This window comes from Mastigoproctus giganteus, chromosome 3 (assembly GCF_048544385.1).
Source record: "Mastigoproctus giganteus isolate SK-2022 chromosome 3, ASM4854438v1, whole genome shotgun sequence".
NCBI lineage: Eukaryota > Metazoa > Arthropoda > Arachnida > Uropygi > Thelyphonidae > Mastigoproctus > Mastigoproctus giganteus.
This window is the reverse complement of record NC_143577.1, coordinates 240,741,898-240,768,282: the sequence shown is the minus strand read 5'-3', so window position 1 is coordinate 240,768,282 and position 26,385 is coordinate 240,741,898. Positions and strand designations below refer to the sequence as shown.

General features: G+C 36.6%; 1 protein-coding gene across 1 annotated transcript in view; it reads right to left on the bottom strand.

Annotated features, from left to right (window-relative positions):
• The window catches only part of Dlip2 (Dorsal interacting protein 2), a 32,525-nt gene extending 6,868 nt beyond the window's left edge, over positions 1–25,657 (bottom strand). The window contains exons 1-2 of the mRNA XM_090370367.1: positions 25,560–25,657; positions 4,779–5,066 (exon numbers count right to left, since the gene is read on the bottom strand). Of these exons, the coding sequence (XP_090226493.1) occupies positions 4,779–5,066; positions 25,560–25,657 (386 nt within the window). The remainder of the gene's footprint in view (positions 1–4,778; positions 5,067–25,559) is intronic.
• Positions 25,658–26,385: the final 728 nt, after the last annotated feature.

The following is a 26,385-nucleotide window of genomic DNA, read 5'->3' as shown; positions in this document are numbered from 1 at the left end:
CAATTCTAATATAATATAAAAAATGTAAATTACAAATTTTGAAAATTTTAATTGATAAAACTGAAACATATTTTTACTTGTAATGACAGAATTAGTAAAAAAAAATATTATTTCAAACAACATATATAAATTTATTCCTAAGGCTATTAAATAGGATCCCATTAAATAGGCCCTACTAATGAGATCCTTGTGGCTGATGTTTTGATATTAGCATTTTAATATCTGGCTCCAATTTTGTGAGTCAGACGAAGATCACCTCTTTTAACTATATCAAGTCGATTACGATTTTTTGTTAACAACTGTGTTACACGACTAAAGCCAGATTCCACAAGATAAGATGATGGGAAAACAATGACATACATTTTAGCTTTCTCCCATAAAAGTGGATATTTACATGCAATGTCACTATTCTTCCATACATCATGCTTTCCTTTTTTGAATAGACTTCGGACTGTCTGATCAGACCACAATTCAACAAGTTCCTCTTGTAAATCAATTTCAACATCAGCAACATTTACCTCAAATGGAATCAGCACCCAATCTGGGATGTTCAGTTCTAGTAGGTCCTTGAACCGAACATGCATGTCTTCATAAATTTTTTTTAAATGATCAACATACACAACATAATCATCATCTTTTAAATCACTGCTAATTAAAGCAAGGTTTGGAAACTGGTCAAACGCACAACGTGAGATATTAAGACTGTACAATTTGAGTTTTCCTAGGAATGCATTAATGGCTTCTTTGCTAGATATTAAATCACAATTATGTCCTTGATGCAGCTTATTAAGAGAATTCAGTTTTTCAAACACATCTGAGAGGTAAAATATGTCTGTTTTCATGGCAACCAACTGTTTTCCAATCTCCTTTTCGTTTAGAAATGATACAATACTGTTCCAAAGGATGACGAAGCGACAAAGACAATTGCCTTTAGACAACCATCGCACCTCTGTATGCAGTACAAGACGGTCAAATCCTTCTTCATTTTTATCACAAAATTTGCAAAAGAGATGATCTTAAAGAGCATTAGCCTTAATGAGGTTGACAGCTTTTATTACAAGAGTTAAGGCTTCATGAAGACGTCCACTCAATCTCTTCGCCACCAGATGTTGGCAGTGAATCAAGCAATGTATGCAAAATACTTTTGGCAATGCATTTTTTAAATGAGTAATAAACCCTCTGTACCTACCAACCATGGAAGGAGCGCCATCAGTAGCACAAGCCATTAAATTTTCGAGTGAAATATTTTTTTTCTCTAAAATAAGACTGGACTTCCTTAAATATTGTTTCACCTTTAGTATCTGTTTTGAGGAATCTTGCAAAAAAAGATTTCCTCTCTGAGTTGATTATCATCCATACATCTTACATATGCCAATAAAAGTGCTTCATTGCCCATCAAAGTTGATTCATCGAGTTGCATTGCAAACTGTTTCACTTGTAATTGAGCAATCAGTTGATTTTCTACATCTTCAGACATTTTGTCAATGCATCTGGATATTGTGTTATTGCTCAAAGGAAGGTTATTGGTAATTTCATTACAACTGATATCGAAGGCAAGATGACAGTTTCACCAATGCTATGTGGCTTTCCAGATTTTGCTATTATTTTGCTGATTTCATATGATGCTAATAAACCACTATCTTTATTGCTTGCTTGTTTACTAAAAATCTGATCCAATTTGTTTCTTCCTTGAAAATTGTCTCGTAGTTTTCGGAAATACTCCACTGATTTATTTTTCTTTTCGCTGTGCCTTGTCTCCAAATGGTGACGAAGCTTACTTGGCTTCATGCTATCATTAGACAGCACAGTCATACATATAAGACACATTGGTTTTGTGATATTCTCTGGTGATTCAATAAAACCATACAAGAGATATTCAGTCAAATATTGTCTTGTTTTCTTCTTTGCACGAGCCATGGATAATCTGAAAACAATAATAATATTATTAACCTCAAATATTTAATGTTGGAAATGTACTAATGGAAATATAGTTCACTAGAACAATAACGTTCAATAACACAAACAATAGATTTCACCATGACGATGCCGATTACTCACTATAGAATGAAATGACTGCCTCTGACTGACTGACTGACTCTTTCTAGATTAGTCGGTGCTTAAATAATGTTTTCTTCTTTCAGAATTTTCTATGGAAAGAAATTTTTTTGCGTCAACTAAAGAAGGTTCCAGAAAATACGAGTATCTTCTAACTGCGAATTTCTGGACTTTTCTATGACATTAGTTTATTTTATTATTATTTTTTTTATTTAACAAATTATTTTATTTATAATATTTTATCATGAACCCCTTAGCTCATGTTATGGACCCCCGAAATACAATTTTTTTCTTGTGGACCCCTCAAAGCTTCTATGGACCCCTGGGGGTCCATGTGGACCCCAGTTGGGAAACACTGATCTAGAGGGTCCCTAGCAGCACAACAATTCCATTATGATCATGATTCCATTCATTAAGGAATGGCACTACTGAAATTTCAGTGTTATCTTATAAACATAATAATAATAAACATAGAACTATTCACCACTCATACAAAACAGGAAAAGTAAAAATGCAACAGAAAAATGGATTGTCATGTTCTAAGTATGTCTGCAGATTTCATATTGTTTCTTGAACAAAATTTCAACTAAAGCATCATATTTAATTATGAAAAAAAAAAAGTTAAATATTCTTGTTCAGTCAGACATTATGTAAAAAATATCACTGTACTTATCTGCAGGGGTAATCCCATGGTTTTCTAAAGATTGGAGGTGGGGCGGGCAAAAGCAATGTTTCGAAGGATCATTTAGCTTCAATTATCATGTAGCAGTAAAAAAATCAAAATTATTTTGATCATTAAAGAGACTAAAGCCCCTTAAGCCCCAGCCTGGAAATACCTCTGCTTGTCTGTCATCCTGCACATAGCCACAATAAGCAATTGACATGTTCAGCATTACTGCTAATCCTTTTGGGCATACTGCACCCAAGTGGTCTGGGAGGGTCATTATTATTTAGATTTTTTGGTTTTGGTTTCATTTTTATTTTTTTTTTAAATATTTTTTATTTATACATTGAGGGATTTCAAAATAAATTAGTTTCACTCAAATATAAATATATTAATCCTCACTTGTGCTCTCAATTTAACAGAGACATTCACACATGGCATCTCTGAAACATCCCTTTTGTTTTAATTATTAAAAATTAATTTTTAGCTTTTTACTCAATTGAAAACAGTAATCTATTATGATTTTCCAAACACAATTAAAAATATTGAGGGAAAATAAAGAAGAGAAATCAATAATAATAATAATAAAGTTTTATCATATTTTTAAGAATTTTCAATAATACAGGTGCACTTATATGGCTTTTGACAGATGCATTGTGAGCATCTATATATTTGTCAGCCATTCGTGTATAGCTGGGAAAAGCAAAGCTTTATTTTAAGATTAGACACCTGTTACTATTGTCTAATAACCACCATGTACAAGTGGAAATTGCCCTGAAGAAAGACAGATGCTTTTGCTCACATGGTTTCTGTTAAATCCCAAAAAAAAAAAAATTTGTCTCATAATTCATAAATGAATATTTAATTTCATATATTGAAATGAAAACAGAAAATACTGTATAACCAGTTAGAGAATATTATTGGGCAAAAGACATGAGAGGATATAATTTTACTTACAAATTTTAAAAAAATAACGTAAAAATTTTAAAATATGGAGTCTGTAGGATGCTATATTAGCAGTGGAAGGTTAACTGGGTGTGTCAGTACTTTTGAGAATGACATGTGCACTCATAAAAAGTTACCCCATTTAAAATCTTAAAAATTGTCAAAAAGTAGTTCAAAATTGTTCACCCTTTTGATGCCATCTTTATTTTTAAATCTATTATGGATTTTTCACAATAAACCATTTTTTGTATTAAAAATATATGTTTTTAATAATCCTTTTAAAATAAAATCCCAGCACTTTAGACATGCAAGTTTTTTTATCACCTCTCTGATTTTTGGTTGAGTGATATGTAAATCGAAATATTTACATGCTTAAACAATTGTTATTATTATTTATTATTTGGTTTTTAGGAACATTAGCAACTGAAGCCATATTGCTCCAGGGATATGCGGTGGTCATTCCCTGACCTTTCCCCATCCTCCGTATTTGGTGGTCACAGGCTCAAACCCCGGTGTAATCAAGAAGCGTGTGCCACACACTGCTGCTCCTTCCCACCTGGCTACAGAGGTGCCAACAACAATTGTACATCAGCCAGACCCTTCCATTACACAAAGCCAGAGAGTGTAATGGTTGCAGATGCTGCTTATCATAAAACATAAAGCCAGAGCACTTCAATAATGGAATGTAAGATGATGCCACTAATTTTAATTCTTGTATTTCATCACATAAACATAATTAATGAGAACAAGCTTAACTTGACCTTGCATTTTTCCTGTCTGTATGATAACTAACAGAGACTTTGGGAATTTTCAATTGCCAAATCAAAGAAAACACTTTTGTAGAAAGATACTGGGATTTTCAGCTGTGTGGACTGAGCACACAAAGAGTACAGCATTGCTGAAATCACATGGAGTCTCGTGGGGGTTTCAAAGACCCCATACCCCAGCTTTGGGTTAACTTAAACACTTATTAAAAATAAAATTACAAAAATAAGATAAACATCTAAAGCTAAGGCAAAAACCCGAATAATTTCTCCATTCCTCCCAAAACAGAGGAAGTTAAAGCAGCCACTATAAGCATTAAATTTATCTTGCAAAATTATTAAAAACTTACCTTTTTGCTTTTACAGCTTGCTGATGTAATTCAGAAATATTTTGTGTTAAAACTTTTCTCTCAATTCTTTCTTGTGTTGATAGTGGTGATGAAGGATGTTCAAGTGCAGTTGTTGATAACGATTTTTTTACATCTTGTTGTGGAAATAAAGAGGGAACTGCAAAAGTTATGAGACGTTTTTTGAACGTACTACAGAAACTGTTCATTTCAAAATGATTGGAACACATTAGCATATTGCTTGTTTTTACATTCTTGCGAAGAGGTGTAATTTTCTTCCATATTTCAAATCTGAAAATACATAAAAACCATATATACACTGCGAAAGTAGATCATAAAGGCTGAACATGAAACCATTATAAAAAAGCACAAATTTCTTCTTAACTCAAAATAACAAATAAATAAATAATAATAATAAACAACACCAGGAACTATAGAAAATACATCACCAAGGAGCCCAGAGTGTCCGATGACACATGTCGATGATGCCACCTGGCCTCAGAAACAATCCAACACATCACCGCGGGATGCAAAGTGATCATCCAGACTGAGTACACTCATAGACACGACCAGGTAGCCAGGATAATACATCGGAAGCTAGAAAGGAAATACCAGTTGATCGAAGAAAGTGTACCGTACTACAAGTACGAACCCCAGGCAGTACTAGAGACCCCAATCAACAAGCTGTTCTGGGACCGTGCCATAATAACGGATAGGACAATCCCGCAAAACAGATCGGACATAACACTTGTGGACAAGAAGGAAAAGGCTACTTATCTGATTGACATAGCAGTACCCAACACTGGCAACCTGCAGAAAACCCATGGGGAAAAATCAGGAAGTACACGAACCTAAGACGGGAGATCAAAGAGATGTGGCAGCATATGCAACAAGTAACAACCATCCCAATCATTGTGTCAACCACAGGTATGGTGCCAAAGACCCTACATAACAGCCTAACAGCAGCAGGTCTCCCAGCAAACACCTACAAGGAACTCCAGAAAGTTGCAATCCTGAAAACTTGTAGGATAGTCAGAGAGTTCCTTGACCAACAGTAACACCAGACATAACAACAACCACCCTGTGTACTTGGTAGCAATACCCGTCATGAGATGGAACCCCCCCAATCAAGGAGAAATAATATAAGAGCAATAATAATAAATAAAGATATATGAAAAAAGGAGTAAAACTGAACAAAAAATTATTAATAAAGTAGTATAACAGTATATTCAGAGAATGACTAGTATCACAAAAATCCATTATGACCATGATTCCATTCATTAAGGACTAACACTATTGAAGTTTCAGTAGTTCTTAGTGCTAGTCCTTAATGTTACCTTACATAATAATAAAAACAGAAAACTAGTCACCACCTGATACAAAATAAGCAAATGCAACAGCATAATGGATTGCTGTGTTCCAAGTATCTGTCAGTCAGCAGGTTTCGTATTGTTTCTAGTAAAAAATTTCAAGAAAAGCATCAGATTCAAGTATGAGAAAGGTTAAATATCCATTCTCGTATAGGACATTATGTAAAACAATATAGCTGTCCCACTGTATTACAGTAGGCAGGCACATTAATAATTTAATCTTTAATACAAGGATGGTACTTAAAAATGGAGACACGTTTGGTCTGTGGAAAGCATGGTACTCTGCACCTTCCTTCACCAAAAGGTTGATTATGACTAAACAGCATGCTGCTCAGAAGAAATACATTGTACTATTAGATTTAGCAAATGATGCAAGTAACCAAGCTTATACAATGTCAGACAAAAAAAAAAAAAAAAAACACTACCCACCTCACTATCCATCCCCTCTACAAATCTATATAATTATTACTTAAATTTATTCAGTCCATCCACTTCCACAACACCAGATGAAAGTTTGTTCCAATAATCAATCACTCTCTGGATGAAAGCAAATTTTCATTTATCCTGCCACCATCCTTCCTTAATTTAGGTCTCATGTATGTTGCCTGAGATGCCCAAGCATACAAAAGGGTAAGGGTACCCTTTTGTATGCTTGGCTAATCTTGTTGCTCTACTCTACACCCATTCCAACAGATCTATATCTTTCTTAAAATGACACTTCCAGACTTAAGATTCAGCATAACCATTGCCTTACACAATGGGATAATCACCTCCTTATTCATGCTGGAAAAATTCCTGTATATCATTAACAGGTCCCCATGAGCTGCCCTAACAGCCTCTGTGAACTGCTCAGAGAACTTTGTGTCAAACTTCACAATTGCCCCTGGTCTCTCTTTCATTCTCCACCCATGAGTATGGTACCACCAAACTGGTATGTTATTTATCAACCTCAATTGCCACTTCTCAGCCAATCTATCCAATTTTTATAGGTCCTATTGCAGTAGCACACCTAAATTCCTGTCAAGGAAACTGTGAGCCAATGTGCAAAGCCTTATTCATGCATTCACACAAACAAGAATAATAAATAATTGTAGCCAGTTATTTCATAATGATCAATGAATACATAACAAAATACATTTTGGAATTAAAAAACTACATACTAACGCTCTCCAAAAAAAAAAATGGCCTTTATCAGAATGTTTTTCATTCTGTTTCTTAATATTTATGCCTGAAAACACATTCCAGATTATAACATCATGGGCTGATAACTTTTTAATAATGTTTATAGTAAAATGCAAACAAAAATAAGAATAATCATTCACATTTTTAATTTTCATTTATTTTAATTTTAAAAATTTGCAAACAAACTCCAGATGGCATCTGCCCTTTCCTTGATTAGGAACTTTTGTGCAGTGCACAACCTGCATGTGATTGCCCTGATTCCTATCATTAACTATTCTGCCAACCTTTGTACCATCTGCAAACTTAGACAATAAGCTTGATATATCTTCATCGATATCATTAATAAATATCGAGAACAGAAAGGGGTTCAGCACTGAACCCTGAGGTTCGCCACTAACAACATCAGCCCAAGAAAAACAGTGTCCATTTATAACCAGCCTAAATCATCCTTTTATCCATAGCAGTAACTTGCCCTTGATGCCACACTGCTCCAATTTGGACAACAGTCTTCACCCAGGGTCCTCAGCCAGATATCATCATTCTTCTCTTTCCTTCTACTCTCTCTCTCTCTCACGGTAACTCAGAATTTTTTTTTTTTTGCTGGTGCAGCATAAACCTCAGGCTTCCTTGCACCATATGACTAATAATAATAAGAAGAAAAAGAAATACAACCTACAGTAGCTGAAGTGATACCAACAATGAGGTCATGATATCCACAATAGAGGACAAGTGGAAGAAGGCCCTAACAGAATTCGAAGGTTGTTGTTGTTATTTGGTTTTTAGGAGCATTAGCAACTAAGGCTATATTGCTCCGGGGATATGCGGTGGTCATTTGCTGACCTTTCCGCATCCTCCATATTTGGTGGTGATGGGCTAGAACCACGGTCTAATCAAGAAGCGTGTGCAGAACACTGCTGCTCCTTCCCACCTGGTTACGGAGGCGCCAGAATTTGAAGGAATAGACCCCACAAAGACTCATGTGGTACCAAAGCAGAGGCCGAATAGAACCTTGTGGAGAGTTGCAGACCACCTCAATCGGCACATAATACCGCATTACCTCGACAGCAATGGTGCAACACTGGAAGCCATCCACACAGCCATGTATTGTGTTGCGGTAGCAGCCAAGAGGATTAATGGAAGAGAAACAAGGGACCAGCAGCAGAAGGACTGAAAACAGAAGGAACTGCCAGTTTGGGAAAGAAGACTTCAGCAGAAGATAAAAGAATTAAGAGTCAAGATAGGCCAACTGACCCAGTACCGATGGGGCAATAGGAGTAATAAATTAATTGGAAAAGTAAACAGCATCCTCAAGAGAAACAGTGTCCACAGCAAACATGAGACAAAAAATCAGAGAATAGGAGAGTATTTGGACACATTGAAGCAGAACCTCCTTGCATTCAGCAAGAGACTACATCGATACAAAGAGAGCTCCCAGAAGAAAACAAACCGAACCTTCGATAAGGACCAAAGAGGCTTTTACAGGAGTCTCAGAGAAGACAGGAAAGAAGGGAACGGACCACCCAAGCCGAAGATGATTGAGAAGATCTGCGGAAAAATATGGAGCAGGGAAGTAAGACATAACAACCAAGCACCTTGGATAGAACTAGAATACAAGAAAACCAAGGACGTACAAGGAATGAGAGAGTGGGCGATTTGGGAAGAAGTAAAACAGATGATCAAGAACTCTCACAACTGGTGAACTCCAGGAATAGATAACATCCACAACTACTGGTACAAGAAGCTCACTTGCACACACAAGCATCTGGCAAAGCAGTTCACCCGAATGGTAAGGCACCCAGAGACAATCCCAAAGTTTCTCACTCCAGGAATCACGCATCTAAAGCCTAAAGATGAAGATACAAGAAACCCGGCAAAATATAGGCCAATCACCTGCCTCTCAACAATGTACAAGATCCTGACCAGCTGCATAACTAGGAAGATATCAGACCACTTGGGGAGTCAGAACATAATGGCCAAACAGCAGAAAGGATGCAAGCGGCTGAGCAAAGGATGCAAAGAGCAATTAACATAGATGCTGCGATTATGGAGCAAGCCTAAAAGAAGTGCCGCAACATGTACATAGCCTACATCGATTACCGCAAGGCCTTCGACTCCGTGTCTCATAGCTGGCTAACAGAGGCACTGAACATCTACAAAGTCACTCTGATAGTGACAAACTTCCTAGGAGAAATGATGGCGAAATGGAGTACCACCATTAAGGTCAATGACTCAGAGAGTCAACTGAAACCATAGCTGTGCCGCTGTTAGTCGTATCATGGCCAATATCACGATGGAAGAACTTGAGAGTCAGATTTTCTTGAACTTACCAATTCCTATCACTTTCTGGTGTCGCTATGTTGACGATATTTTTGCAATTGCATCCCGGGGTTCAGAATCTGGGCTGCTGCAATATCTCAATTCCCTGTTGCCCGTCATTCAGTTTACGATTGAACTAAAGGTCGATAATACCCTTCCTTTTTTTGGATGTGTTAGTCCGACGCGTGGATTCGTGTTTAGTAACCTCCATTTTTAGGAAGCCAATGTGCTCAGGCCAATTTACCAATTATGGCTCTGCGTACACCCCTAGTCATTTACGTAGCACTACACGTACATTATTCTCCCACGCTTGGATGCACTCTAGTTCAACTGGTGACAGGCAATTGGAGATTTCAAAAATTAGGGTGGAGCTTTCAAATTGCAGCTATCCGCCTCATGTTCTAGAAAGATGTGAGCTTCAGGCTCACAAATTTGTTACAAAATCTAACCCGCCTTGCACCAATCAATTTATCTCTACCGCCTACGTCCCCTATTATCCGGGCGTATCAGAACGTCTTGTTAGGATTTTGCGTCCCCATCATATACGATGCGTGCAACTTCTGGGGAGGAAATTACAATCCATTATTTCTAAGGTGAAAACATCTGTTCCTCCTTTCCTACGGAGTGGTTCCGTATACCGTATTACGTGTCCGGATTGTGGGGGGGGTGTTATGTAGGTGAGTCTGGTAGAAGATTGAAAGATCGGGTTTCTGAGCACGAGGTGACTCTGCGAACATTATTGGGTTGAGCAGCACAATCTTGATCCCCAACGGGATATTGAAATTGTCAACTATTCACGTGATTACCGCCAGCGCTCATGGCTTGAAGCACTACACATAGCCACCAATAATAGTACTATGAATCGGATGAGGGGAGTACATTTACACCCTATTATAGAATGTACTGTATTGCAGTGTGATGAGCGCTGGCGATCATCATGTGTACGTGATTCTGCTTTACCGACACCAGACTTGTGATACATGATCATGCCCAGCTGACTTGTGCTATTGTAACCATTAATATATACTGAAGTACACCAGTCACAGACTAGCTGATGAAGAGGCACTTTGCTTTGAAAGCTACTATATATTTTAATGCTTTTAATATATAATTTTAACTCTTTTATCTTATTGTATTTTAACTCTTTTATTTCATTTCTGTTTTATCGTATGTATATATTATATTTTTATTTGAATAAATTTATTTTAACCAGTTAGTCGGTCATCGCAAGAAACTTTGATGATACAATGCAACCCGACACACAGGGCAGTGATTCCAGAATGACATACCAATTGGTTGGTATCTCACTCAGTGTAGCAGAAAACAAAAAAGACCTAGTAATTGTACAGCCCAACATAAAGTCCCCTGACAGTGCAGACAGGCTGCTAGGGTAGCTCATATGGTTCTGTCAATGATACAGAAAAAATTTTCTAGTAGTAGTAGGAAGTAATTATCCTCCTTTATACAACAGATGGTGATTAATTAATTGATATGCTTCCTTCCTAAAAAGGAAGCATATCAATCTTTGAGAAGAGGTGAAGAGGAGTAACAGGATTAATCCAGAGTGCAAAAGGGCACTCATACTAAGAAATACTTCAACTCTGCAAATTGCAGTATCCGGAAACTAAGTACCTGCAACCAGACCTGGCTGAAGTGTTTAAGGCTTTAAATGGGTTCAGTAAACTGAATGTTGATGTGATTATTATTATTATTATTAGCCATATGGTTAAAGGAAGCCTGAGACTTATTCTGCACCAGCCAAAAATAATTTCAGTACCCTGAGAGAGAGAGAGAGAGAGAGAGAGAGAGAAGTACAAGCCCATACTCACCAGATGTGAGCCCATGGGATTAATCTATACTCTTTCTGGTACAACACATATAAGAGGGCATACATTTAAATTTGCACAACAAATGCAAATTACAGCAGTACTAGGACTAGAATGCATAGGGCAAGATACTAATGAAAGAGGAGTTAAAGCAGCTGCGAAAAGATGGTTGACCTGTCAGCCAAAAGAATTGTACTTGAATGGCATACAAAAACTCATTAAGTACTTGATGAAATGTATTGCATTGGATGAGGCATTCACAAAAAAAGGTACATCAAATTAAAAACAACTTATTCATTTATAAGTACATCCTCTCTCTTTTGATTTATCTCTATTCCTTCAAAAGTTATAAAGAAAGAGGCATTATTTTTCAGGCCACTCTCATATATAAACATATAATGCACGGAATATAACAACCACAATAAATAATTATATATAAAAATGTTAACTATTTTTTAAACAAACCACAATAGTCAATATATAAATAACTACAAAACAAATGCAATTCATCAATTAATTTAATACAGCAAAAGCTGTATGCCTATATGGATAGAAGGTGTGAGAGCAACTATAAATAAATGCTATGATCTTAATACTCAACAGAACAAATCCCAAAACTGACCACTCTGTTTAAACATGGCAACTGAAAACCTGCTAGGCACAAAATACACAGGACAAGGTAGACTTCAATTTACAACTTTAAAACAATTAGAAATAAAAAAGTTCACAAAGAATATTAAATGAATTTCTATTACAAGTTTTATTAAACAACATTTGAATTTTCAAAATCATTTGTGATAACAACCAATAAATGATGCCCTAATGGCCGCCGTAGCCGAGTAGTCAAGTGTGGTGAATAAGTGCAAGTGCCTTGAGCGACCAGGGTTCAAGCCCAAGACTGCTAAATATGATGCTGTTTCTTGTATTCTCTCTATCTTGTGAACTCCTCTGATCATTTGGTCATCCCAAAGTATAAACAGAAAAAAATTTATCTTTAAGGTCTGATAAATAATTGTAAAAAATAAATAAATATGTAAATAAATAAATTTAAAAAAATAAATATGTAAATAAATAAATTTTAAAATATATATAATTTTATTAAGAATATACTGAGAAATGGATGACGTGTTCTTAGCAGAGCTGGCCCATCCATTAGGTGAACCTAGGTGGTTGCCTAGGGTGCAAAGGTGCTAGGGGTGCATTCCAACAAAAAAAATTTTTTTAGTGGTTAGAAAAAATAATTATTTATATTAAATAAGGTAATAATTATTTCTAAATAAAGAAATAACATTATCCAAATATTTTATCAAATATTAAGAATATATTTTTAAAAAAAGATTGATTTACAACATAATCCTCTTTATAGTTTTATGACATTCGGGCTTGCTTTGTCTGCACATCACTTTGATATTTAATTAAAAGCTTCCGAAAATATTAATAGAAAAGGTAGGGAAGAAGGAATAATATTTTAAGTCAGATGCTTTCAGTGTAGCAAATAGAACATGGTAAGTCCTTCCATGCCAATGAATTTGATGACCAGGGGAAAGGGCAGAAGATGAGGAATGGTGGACAATAAAAGTTTATTTTGTGATAATGTTCCATGTCGTATTTGTGCTGTATTGTTATTATCACACCATAATTATGGCTAAGGGTTTGCTTACTTCCCTTGCTGCCTCCTTCAATATAACTGGATAGATTGCATCTGCCCCAGGTGCCTTTTTTATGTTTAACTTCAACAATTTCTCCTCCACTTTGCTCTCCGTTATTACAAAATTATTTAGCTCCCTGTTAAAGCTAGATAAACTTCTGGCATTCCCCTCCTTGATGGTCAATAGTCGAACCATCTATGTGGACCAATCTGATTCCCCTTCCTTCTAGAGTTTACATAAGTAAAGAACTCGTTGTTTTTCTTTCCATCCTTTGCCAAAGATTTCACGTAATCTGCCTTTGCCTGCCTAACCTCTTTTGTGATCTGGATTTGGCACATTATAGCCTTAGTTGCTAATGCACCAATAAAATCCAAATCAAATCAAATCAAAATCCTTTGTGATTTGATTACAGACTAGCTTATATCTGCCATAGGCTTCTGTGTTGCCTGATAATTTTCCCATGCACTTTTCTTCTCTGCCAAGAGCCTCGTTAATTCATCTGACATATAATTGTTATTTTATATTGTACTTAATACGTAGTCTTATAGTTATAGTTACGCTGGTTATTTTTATTTTAATTTAGATAAAGAGTTTTTGTGGATTACTACTTAATTTACATAAAACCGTTATTTTCGTTCGAATCTTGCAGCCATTGTTTTTGTATATAGTGGTAGGGAATTCAAATTTTTCATTGAGGTAGCCAGGTAGCTCTAACGCATAATTATATAGATTAATACGCTTCACTGTTTCTATTAGATAGCATAGTATTGACATTTAATTCATTTAATTTTTTAATATTATTAATTTAAAATAGCATGCCCCAAACTAGAGCAGCAAAGCAACGGGCACAACGTGGCAGGAGTGCTGTGACTCGGGGGAGAACTGAGGGGGGGCGATTCTCCAACGCATCATAGCCTAAAAAAATGTGCAACTTGTGAAATGTTTGCTGAACTCTCTGGAACATGATATTGCCATGGGGGATGTTTTTGTGTGTGCGCGATGCAAGGAGTGTAAGGAAGTCAGGCGACAAATCAGCGTTGTTATGGGCCTATATGAGAGTTTGAAGGACAGGGTGGATGCCCTCGAAAGATCTAAATTGAGGGGCCCATCAAGCTCTCAGCTGCCCACATCAACGCCACAGCTTGCACTTGGTCATCACACAACACAACGGCAACCCCCAAGGCAGAATGCGCTGGTCCCACAGGAACTAGTAGTTGTTGGTGACTCTATTGTCAGGGAAACGGGTAACATGCTTTGTAAAAAGGATAGGTGGAACAGGACCTGGGTATGTCTGCCAGGGGCAAAGGTTGATGACTTTGTAGAGCAGACATCATCTTTTAAGGGCACAAAAGGTGATATAGTTGTACACGTTGGCACTAATGATATTAAGAGTAGGAGCCGGCAGAATTACTTAACAAGTACAGGTCACTGTTTTACAAAAGCCGAGAATTAGGGTTGAATTTGAAAGTGTCTGCAATTCTGCCCAGACACGATAGGAGGGAGTATATGATGAGAGCCTTGTCAATCAATTCGGCCCTGGAAAGATTGTGCACGGCTCAAGGGATAGAATTTTTTTCAGCCTGGTCTGTACTTGTTAGCAGGAGAGACTGCTTCTACAGGGATGGGATACACTTAAATAGAAAGGGTACAAGAATATTTGCTGATGCTATCGAGGCAGTGTTAGGGTGGTTCGGAAAACTGAGAGCTTGGGGGGATACAAGCACTAATAGTTTAACAGTAGCCATAGGCAGAGGTGAAGGTGATTCTTGCACAACTTCTATTAGAATAAGTAGCGACCTGGAGCGAGGGGTGTTGGGGGTTTCAGGGACGCATGGCAGTCATTCTGAAATAGGTGGGTATATGGGATGTGTTAGGGTGAATAGGAATAGGAGCATGTATGCTTGCATGTTTACCAATGCTAGAAGTATAGTAAATAAATTTGATGAATTTGAAGTGTTAGTCAAGACATCAAAGGCGAATATTATTGGGATAGCAGAGACGTGGTGTCACACAGATATAAGGAATGCAGAACTGGAATTTGGGGAGTACAATGTGTACAGAAAGGATAGACAGGAAAGAAAAGGGAGGAGGTGTTATGCTGTTAATTAAGAAAAACATAAAATCAAAAGAAGTGCACCCAGTTGATTAGATGCACAGTGCACTGTTGAGTCAGTTTGGTGTGACATAAGCACTGCGAAAGCAAAAATAAGAGTAGGAGTGTGTTATAGGCCTAATGACTCGAATGAGTACAATGAACAATTATACAGAGAAATAGAGTGGGCCAGTAAATCAGAATGTCTTATAATGGGGGATTTTCAATTCCCAGATATTGACTGGAACTTGTGGGTTGGTCACTCACACACTAGTCAGACTTTTGTGGATTTATTGGATGACTGTTTTCTGCAGCAGCATGTTCGAGAGGCAATCAGAGAGAGTAATACTCTTGATCTGGTTATCAACAGTGATCACTCGTGTATTAAGAATTTGCAGATAAAGGAACCACTAAATAAATCCCACATCAGTATACTGTGATCACTGCCACTAGGTGGCAGTGATCACAGTATACTGATGTGGGATTTATTTAAAGATATAATCGCCATCAGGGGTAAAGGAAAGGGCTTTTTGCTTCCGTAAAGGTGAGTACAGTGGTCTCAGAAAGTTTTTAAATTCTGTACAGTGGGATAAACTGACGATGTTACCAACAGTAAATTCTAAGTGGGAAGCATTCAAGGAATTAATCGTGGAAGCTACTAAAAGTTTCATACCTATTAAGAAATATTGTTCAAGGTTTAGGCCTATATGGTTATCAAATGAACTAATGAGACGTAACAGAGAAGAAAAATGCATAGGATGCATATAAATTATCAAGCGACTCAGAAGCCTATGGCAGATATAAGCTAGTCTGTAATCAGGTCACAAAGGAGGTTAGGCAGGTGAAGGCAGATTACAAGAAATCCTTGACAAAAGATTCTAAGAAAAACAGCAAGGATTTCTTTACTTATATAAACTCTAAATGGAAGGGGATGAATCTGATTGGTCCACTTGATATCGATGGATCGACTGTTGATGATCCGGCCCAGATAGCAAATAAACTGATTGAGTATTTTGCATCTACATTCACACACGAGGAGTTATTAAGGTTTGGAAATGGCAGAAGGTTATCAAATTGTAGCAGGATACTTAATGATTTTGTAATAACTGAGAGCAAAGTGGAGGAGAAATTGTTGAAGTTAAACATAAGAAAAGCACTTGGGGCAGATGGGATCTATCCAGTTATATTAAAGGAGGCGGCAAAAGCAACTAAGCAAACACTTGGCCATAATTATGAGCATCCTTGCACTCAGGGGAGGTTCTCACGGACTGCAGATGTGCAAATGTATCCGCAATTCACAAAGGGGGATTGAAGGGTGAGTAATTACAGACCAGTTAGTTTAACTTCTGTTCCGGGTAAAATAATGGAGTCACTGGTTAAAGATGCATTGCAGGATCATCTAGACAAGACTGCAGCAATAATTCAGACACAGCATGGGGTTTGTTAAGGGAAAGTCATGTCTGACAAACTTGATAGGATATTATGATGTGGTTACAAAGGAACTGGATGCAACAAATAATTTTGATATCATCTATTTGGATTTCAGGAAAGCTTTTGACACTGTTGCGCATGAAAGACTATTGTACAAATTGGAGCAGAATGGTATTAAGGGTAAGTTGCTACAATGGATAAAAGGATGGTTAAGTGGGAGAAGACAGAGGGTGGTAATCAATGGGTGCTGCTCTTCTTGGACTAATGTTATTAGTGGAGTCCCACAGGGTTCAGTGTTGGGTCCACTGTTGTTTTGTATATTTATCGATGATATTGATGAAGGTATATCAGGCTTAATGTCGAAGTTTGCAGATGATACAAAGGTTGGCAGAGTTGTTAATGACAGTGTGCTACTGCAACAGGATCTAGATAATTTGGGCAGATGGGCTAAGAAGTGGCAACTGAAGTTTAACCTTGACAAATGCAAAGTACTGAATATGGGTAGAAGTAACCCCAGAGAAACGTACCAACTGTGTGGTACTACACTTAAGGTGGTAGAAAATGAAAAAGACCTGGGAGTAATTGTGCAGTCAGATATGAAGTTTTCTGAGCAATGTAGACAGGCTGCCAGGGCAGGTCATGGGGTTTTGTCAATGATATATAGGAATTTTGCTAGCAGGGAAAAGGAGGTGATTATCCCTCTGTATAAGGCAATGGTCAGGCCATGCCTTGAGTACTGCGTACAGGTCTGGATGCCTCATTTTAGGAAGGATGTAGATTTACTTGAGCGTGTACAGAGAAGGACAACAAGATTGGTGAGGGGAATGAAGGGATCCTCTTACCAAGAGAGGCTTAAGTTCTGCAAATTGCAGTGGCTGGAGACTAGGCACCTGCGCGGTGATCTGATTGAGGTATATAAGGCCTTGAATGGGTTGAGCACGATGAATTTTGATGGGATCCTTCCACTTGTTCAGATTACGAACCTAAGGGGGCATAAATTCAAATTAAGAAAAGACAGATGTAGAATAGATGTGCGGAAATTTGCCTTTATCCAGCGGGTGGGTAATTGCTGGAACAAACTTTCATCTGTCGTTGTGTAAGTTGATAGGTTGAATAAATTTAAGGAGGAACTGGACAGGCATTTGATTTTTTTTTTTTTTTTTTTTTGGCTGATGCTGCATAAGCTTATACACATGCTTTCTTGCATCACATGCCACTACTACTACATTCATTTAGACCTCAACCCTGAACAGTATTTCTTAGTTGATATGAAAAGCCTATTAGTCTCCAAGATTAAGTCCCTGAAGGGTTCCCATTTAGAATTCACCATTGGTAACATCATCAGTTGATCCCAATGTATAGAATTTAAAAACTGTCTGAGACCACTGTAGTCACCTTCACGAAAACAAAACCCTTCCCCTTGATGGTAGTTACATCTTTAAGTAAATCCCACATAGTACACTGTGATCACTGTCACATAGTGGTACCTTTATCTGTAAATTCTTTATGCATGAATAATCACTGCTGATAATCAGATCAAGAATATTACTCCCTCTGGTTACCCCTCGAACATGTTTCTGTAGAAAACAATCCTCCAATAAATCCACAAAAGTGCTGCTAGCGTTCGAGTGACCAACCCACAAGTTCCAGTCAATATCTGGAAAGTTAAACTCCCCCATTACAAGACATTCTGATTTACTGGCCCATTCTATTTCTCTGTACAACTGTTTCTTGCACTCATCAGAGTCATTAGGCCTATAACACACTCCTGCTCTCATTTTCCCTTTCCCAGTGTTTGTGACACCAAACAGACTCAACATTGCACTGCCCACCCAAGTCAACCGGATGCACTTCCGTGGCTTTTATGTGTTTTTTAACTAACACCATAACCTCCTCCTCCCTTCCAGTCCTGTTTATCCTTTCTGTACACATTGTACTCTCCAAATTCCAATTCTGCACTGCCTTATATCTGTGTAACACCATGTCTCTGATCTGATATCCAAACAATATCTGCCTTTTATGCCTCGATCAGCACTTCAAATTCATCAAATTTATTTATTATTATTATTATTATTATTATTATTATTATTATTATTAGCCATATGGTACAAGGAAGCCTGAGGCTTATGCTGCACCAGCCAAAAAAAAAATTCCCGAGTTACCCCCTGTGTGTGTGTGTGTGTGTGTGTGTGTGTGTGTGTGTGTGTGTGTGTGTGTGTGTGTGTGTGTGTGTGTGTGTGTGTGTGTGTGTGTTAGAGATAGAGAGAGAGAAGTAGAAGGTATCACAAAGAAAGAGAAGAATGATGATATCCAGCTCAGGACCCTGGGTTTGCCAAGCCCATACTCACCAGATGTGAGCCCCTGGGGTAAAATTGGTGCACATGGAAGTATACATGCACCTGTAGTTACTCTTAGTTACCCTAACACAGCCCATGTATTTATTATTATTATTAGCCATATGGTGCAAGGAAGCCTCAGGCTTATGCTGCACCAGTCAAAAAAAAAATTCTCAATTACCCCAAGAGAAAGAGAGAGCGAGAGCAAGATATATATATATATATAATATTAAGGATCAAGATGTGCAATCATAAATCCATGAAGGTAAAATTAAGAAGGATCGATGCAGTTCAGAAAATAGAAAAAGAAATATAATAGAAAAAGCAATCTTAGGTAGTGTATTAATTTTACCTTCATGGATTTATGATTGCGCATCTTGATCCTTAATATTATAGACATTATGGGTGTATTGCATGACTGCTTGCAACTGCATTGACTCATAAATATTATTTACATATTAGTTACAGTTATTGTCGTTTTAACTTTCTTTCTTTACTTTTTTATCAATAATTATAAATATATACAAAAGCTTTGCTTGGGTTAAGTATACACTACCTAAGATTGCTTTTTCTATTATATTTCTTTTTCTGTTTTCTGAACTGCATTGATCCTTCTTAATTTTACCTTCATGGATTTATGATTGCGCATCTTGATCCTTAATATTATAGACATTATGGGTGTATTGCATGATTGCTTGCAACTGCATTGACTCATAAATATTATTTACATATTAGTTACAGTTATTGTCGTTTTAACTTTCTTTCTTTACTTTTTTATCAATAATTATAAATATATATATATATATATATAGAGAGAGAGAGAGAGAGAGAGAGAGAGAGTCAGAAGTCGAAGGGAATCACCAAAAAAGAGAAGAACGATGAAATTCGGCTCAGGATCCTGGGTGTTTCAAGCCCATACTCACTAGATGTGAGCCCCTGGGGTTATTTACTAGTTCCATGATGACTCCCAGCAGCTCTTGAAATCCCCAACAACTTGCTCTCTAGGCTGATGCACATTAGAATAGAAGCATTGCAAGAATCACTTTCGCCTCTGCCTGTGGCTGCCGTTAATCTTTTAGTCTGTGAATCCCACCAAGATAGCAGTTTTCCTATCCACCTAACGCTGCCTCAATAGCATCAGCAAATATTCTTGCACCCTTTCTATTTAAGTGTATCCCATCCCTGTAGAAGCAGTCTCTTCTGCTAGCAAGCACAGCCCATGCTGAGAAAAAGTCTACCCCATGAGCCTTGCACAATCTCTCCAGGGCCAAATTGATTGACAAGACTGTCATCATATACTCCATCCTATTGTGTCTGGGTCAGGAATTGCAGACACTTTCCAATTTAACCCTAACTTATGACTTTTTTTCAGCATTGACCTGTACTTGTTAAGTAAATCTGTAGATCTCTTACTCTTAAGGTCATAAAGGAGGATCAAAGGCTGACACAAGTAATTATAGACCTGTGAGTTTAACTTTTGTTCCAGAAAAATTAATGGAGGCACTGGTTAAAGAAGCACTGCAGGATCATCTAGACAAGACTTCAGTTATAGCTCGGACACAGCATGGTTTTGTTAAGGGAAAGTCTTGCCTGGCCAATTTGATTGGATACTATGATGCAGTCACAAAAGAACCGGACGCAGGGAATAACTTTGATATTATATACTTGGATCTTAGCATTAGCATTAGTAGAGGCATTTGATGCAAGAAAGCAAGCTTATGCAGCATCAGCCAAAAAAAAATAAAGTAAAATAAATAAATAAAAAATAACCACTTCCACTTCGCCCCTCTGTTTGTTCGAAATACCTGTCCAGCTGAGCCTTAAACTTATTTAGGCTATCAACTTCCACGACAAGGGATGGAAGTCTGTTCCACCTACCAACCACCTGCTGGCTAAAGGCAAATTTCTGCACATCTATCCTACATCTGTCTTTCCTCAATTTGAATTTATGCCCTCTCAGGTGATTATTCTGAGCAAGAGGAAGGCTTTTGAATCTGTTGCACATGGAAGACTGCTGCACAAATTGGAGCAGTGTGGCATTGGAGGCAAATTGCTGCTGTGGATAAAGGGATGGTTGAGTGGGAGAAGACAGAGAGTGGTAATCAATGGACACTGCTCATCGTGGACCAATGTTATTAGTGGAGTCCCTCAGGGTTCAGTGTTGGGTCCATTATTGTTTTCTGTATTTAAATGATATTGATGATGGTATATCAAGCTTAATGTCCAAGTTTGCAGACGATACAAAGGTTTTCAGGGTTGTTAAGGACACTACTGACGCTATGCTGCTGCAACGGGATCTGGAAAGGTTGAGCAGATGGGCTGAGAGGTGGCAAATAAAGTTTAACATTGACAAATGTAAAGTACTACATATGGGAAACAGCAACCCCAGAGCAACGTATCAACTCTGTGGTACTACACTGACAGTGGTAGAGAATGAAAAGGACCTGGGGGTAATTGTGCAGGCAGATATGAAGTTTCTTACGAAGAAAGGATTAAGTTTTGCAAATTACAGTGTCTGGAGACTAGGCACCGGCGAGGTGATCTGATAGAGATGTATAAAGCCTTGAATGGTTTGAGCATGCTCAATGCCGATGGGATTCTTCCTCTTGCTCAGAATAATCACCTGAGAGGGCATAAATTCAGATTGAGGAAAGACAAATGTAGGATAGATGTGTGGAAATTTGCCTTTAGCAGGTAGTTGGTTGGTGGAACAGACTTCCATCCCTTGTTGTGGAAGTTGATAGCCTAAATAAATTTAAGGATCAGCTGGACAGGTATTTTGAACGAACGGAGGGGTGAAATGGAAGTGATTTTTTTTTTTTTTTTTTGGCTGATGCTGCATAAGCTCACTTTCTTGCATCATATGCCTCTGCTAATGCTAATTAGTGCTAATGTGTACAACAATATCACTTGATTTGGTTTTTTTTTTTTTTTTTAGGAGCATTAGCAACTAAGGCCATATTGCTCCGGGATATGCGGGGGTCATTCCCAGACCTTTTCCGCATCCTCCGTATTTGGTGGTGACGGGCTCGAACCCCGGTTTAATCAAGAAGCGTGTGCTACGCACTGCTGCTCCTTCCCACCTGGCTACGGAGGCGCCTCAACAATATCACCTTTTGAAAAAAGGTGATATTGTTGCCCTACAACGTCATCAACTTTTGCCCCTGGCAGAGATGATAAATTACGAACTCAAATAACTCAGAGAAGTTAATAGAAAAAAAAGCACCGCACAGTGCAAAATTACAGAAATTCAGAACAAAAACCTATTAACTAAATAAAATATAATCATAAAAAATTGGTAGCAAAGGAACAAAACTGTACACAAGCATTCTCTTCTATGAGAGTTTCAATGAAACTGGTATGAATGTTCCATTAACTGAAGTATAAAAACTATATAATATAAAAATAACGTTTGTATACTACATGCATTTTTAATTACACACATGAAAATGTCATATGGACAAAGATTCTGTATAAAAACTGCAGATCTGAATTATCAACCTATATAAAAATGTTCCAAAGTTAATCAGAAAAGCTGTTAGTGAGTTTTACAAACTTAGTCAAAAATATTCTTTGTTAATTCAACCTTTTTAAATGTGCAAAAATGTAATTCTGAATATTTTTTGTTGGTATTTATTATGATTTTTATACACAAATTGGAAAATGGCTATATAATTTCCCTATGAACAATCCCCCAGCAGTTGCCTCTCTGGCTCACTCCATACATGCTTTCATCCCTGAATCATGATAAAATTACACCAAACACCTCTAGGATAAGCTGGAATGCCAAATCAGGTTGAGGATGGTATAGCCTACTTCAATTGCTCTGATGGCAACAGTATTGGGGAATGGCACCAAACTCCAGCCAGCTGCTAACAAGAACTGGCTGAATGTCCTCTTTTCCAATTTATACAGCCATTTTCCAATTTTCATACAAAAATCATAATAAATGCCAACAAAAAATGTTTGTGGAAGTACATTATTGCACAATTAAAGATGCTGAATTAATAAAGAATGTTCACAGCTAGGTTTGATTGTAAAACTCACTAACAGCTTCTCTGATTAACTCTGAAATATTTTTATAATAGTTTGATGATTCCAATCTGTACTTTTTAAATAGAACCTTCACCCTTATGAAATTTTCATCTACTTCCACAAAAAAATTTTTTTTTTTCCATTTATTACATTTTTTATATACAAACTGGAAAATGGTTTTATAAATCCCCTGTGAAGCGTCACCACAAGTTGCCTCTCCAGCTAACTTCACCCAGGGTTATGATCCGAAATGCATTGAAACCTCTGGGGTGGCCTACACATTCTAATGCTTTCAAAAATAGATATCTGAATGCTTAAATTACTCAATATTTTTGAACACAATCTAGTATTTTTCTGTGAGTTTACAACTCTCAATTGACTGCCTAGATTTATGATCCATTATTGAATGGCAAGTTTGCAGGTTACAATCTACTTTGACTTGAGTAAAGCATTTGATACCGTCCCTATCAATCTTCTTTTAACCAAACTCTAATTACATAAAAGATTTAGTCCTTAACTCATTGGAATGCCTTTTATATGCCCTTATGCTATCTTTATGCACAGGTATTACTTCCTATTCCTTTCAATTAAACAGGGATGTTCTTCAGGGTTCTCCCTTAGGTCCACTTTTATTTGGATTATTTTTTAATATTTTCTTGGACTGGAGGACATCCACACATCTCACCTCTTATTTATGCTGACGTCAAATTTTTCTCCCCTATCAAATGCAACCAGACAACCTTGTCTGGTTGCATGAATCTTCAGTTGGCTTGTGAGCATGCATTCAAATGGGTGACCTCTAATAGTCTTAATCTGAACTTAAGAAAAATCAATAGAAAAAGAACAAAAGCTTTATTCTTAATTATCATGACCATCATAAGCAATCTCTTATAATATTGGAATATTTGATTATCACTTGGGAACTAATTATATTAATAGAATCTTTAAAATTGGTGACAGGCATGCTCTTTCATCATCATTTTACATATGGTTCTCACTTTCTATCACTAATTACTGCTGCTTATTATTATCCATATGATGCAAGGAAGCCTGAGGATTTTGCTGCACCAGCCAAAAAAAATTTCTGAGTTACCCTGAAAGAGAGAGAGAGAAAACAAGAGTCAGAAGTAAAAGGGAATCACCAAGAAAGAGGGCACCTCTGTAGCCAGGTGGGCAGGAGCAGCAGTGCATAACACACGCTTCTTGATTAGACCGGGATTCGAGCCCGTGACCACCAAATACAGAGGATGCGGAAAAGTCAGGAAATGACCACTGCATATCCCCGGAGCAATATGGCCTTAGTTGCTAATGCTCCTAAAACCAAAATAACAACAACCAAGAAAGAGAAGAATGATGATATCCAGCTCAGGACCCTGGGTGTGCCAACCCATACTCACCAAATGTGAGCCCTTGTGGTTATAGAATAGACTTACCAATGTACACTTAGGGACTTCAGCAAAGTTGCCCCTATGATTACCATTTGCAAAATATTTGTTCTGCCAATCCTAGAATATGCAGTTCAAGTTTGGTTTCCTTATTATGTTGCGTCACGTTAAAGTTTTGGAAGACCTACAATCCAATTTTCTCAGATTAATCAGCTATAAGTTTCAATTATACTATTTTACTAAATCCTATAATAATTGCTGTAAACATTTTCATTTACTGCCTAACATCAACAGACTATACTGGACTTCAACCTTTTGATGAACAGTGACTTATCTTTGACTCCAATATTTGTCTCCAGCTCTTAAAAAATATCAACTTCAATTGCCCTCCAAAACCATCTAGACATTTCCAATATTTGATAGATATAATTCACACAAATCATTTAGCTGCTCAGTTTTTCAAGAGTTGCAAAATGATCCAATGACACAAATTTGGAGATCTTTTCATCCAGCAGAAAACAGGGGAAAAAAAGATACTTCCATTTCTGGAAATCCTTATCTAGCTAATCTTATATTTTCCTTATTTTTATTGTTATTAACTTTGTTCTCATTAAGTATCATTTTTATTTTACTGTTCTTCTTTGGTATGTTATTATTTTATTTATTTATTATTTTTTTAATTAAGGAATTATAGTTTCTGGCAGTAAGTAAATAAAAAACTCCTCTAATCATGTGGTGGCTGCGGAGTATAAAAATAAAATTTTATTTATTTATTTAAATTCTGTGAGGAGTTAACCGAATTAAATCAAAGCTAATTTCTATTCCCAAAAGTTAACAGAAACTAAATTATTATTTCCCATTGAAAATCATGAACAGCATAGTGTTAATTTTTTAAAAGCTCAAATGATCTTGGATTGAACTCACTCTACGTTTCATTCAGATCTACACTGAAGCTACACAGGCGCTTATGTACTTGCGTAAGGGCCAAAATATAAAATAATATTAATTTATTTCCGAATTTCTAAATTGTGTATATTTATTCAAAATTATTGATAAATTTTTCTTCTTTTATTTTCAAAAATAAATAATGCATTCATCTTCAGAGAGCAAGGAATACTGTTTATCTAAAAATGAAGATCATTTCAGGATGATGACCAGTTACCTTTCTGGTTTTTTAGGAAATCTAAAGAAAGTCAATCCACTGTTTGATCTAGTATTTTCACATCCCTCTACACAGCAAAGTAAATCACTCCGAGACATTAATAGTAATATTTATAACAATATAAATTCTACTAAAAATTATAAACAATACATCCCCCCAAAACCAAAAAGTATCACTTGAATATTATGTTAATTTTGGTTATCTGTTAAAACGCATAAAAAGTAGCGCCACCAACGTAGGAACATAGAAACAAAACCCGACATTGAGAAACTTAATTCGGAGAGCTTTGTAAATTGTGATATAAGTTATATCAGTTCTCTGATTGAAACTATGAAATTCGCAAGAAGATATTATTGCTCTACAAGTAAAAACTAACTGTATAAAAAAGAACTGAAAAAAAAAAAAAAAAAAAAAAAAGAGCAGTTAAAGGGATGGAGGAGAGGATGAAGCAATATTTAACATATATAAGGTTTTAAGGAGAAGGTTGAAGCAGTTGCGATGCTAAAACGGTTTATGAGTCTGATTTACATTTCTTGCTTTGAAACCTACTGTTATTTGTATTATTATTATTATTATTATTATTATTATTATTTAATATTTAAACAATATAAAGTGATTTGTTTATAATTTCTCTTCTGATTTTTTATAGTATGCTTTATTTATTTTCATCTTTAAACAATTATATTTTTGTATCCTTTCACAAAAAGAAGAAAAGAAAAAGAAAATCAAAATCAACACTCAAGAAGACCTAGTTAATGGGGCAAATCAGTCTCCATATTTATTGACTTACATGTGACATGTATTGCAAGAAAGACAGTTCCTAAGG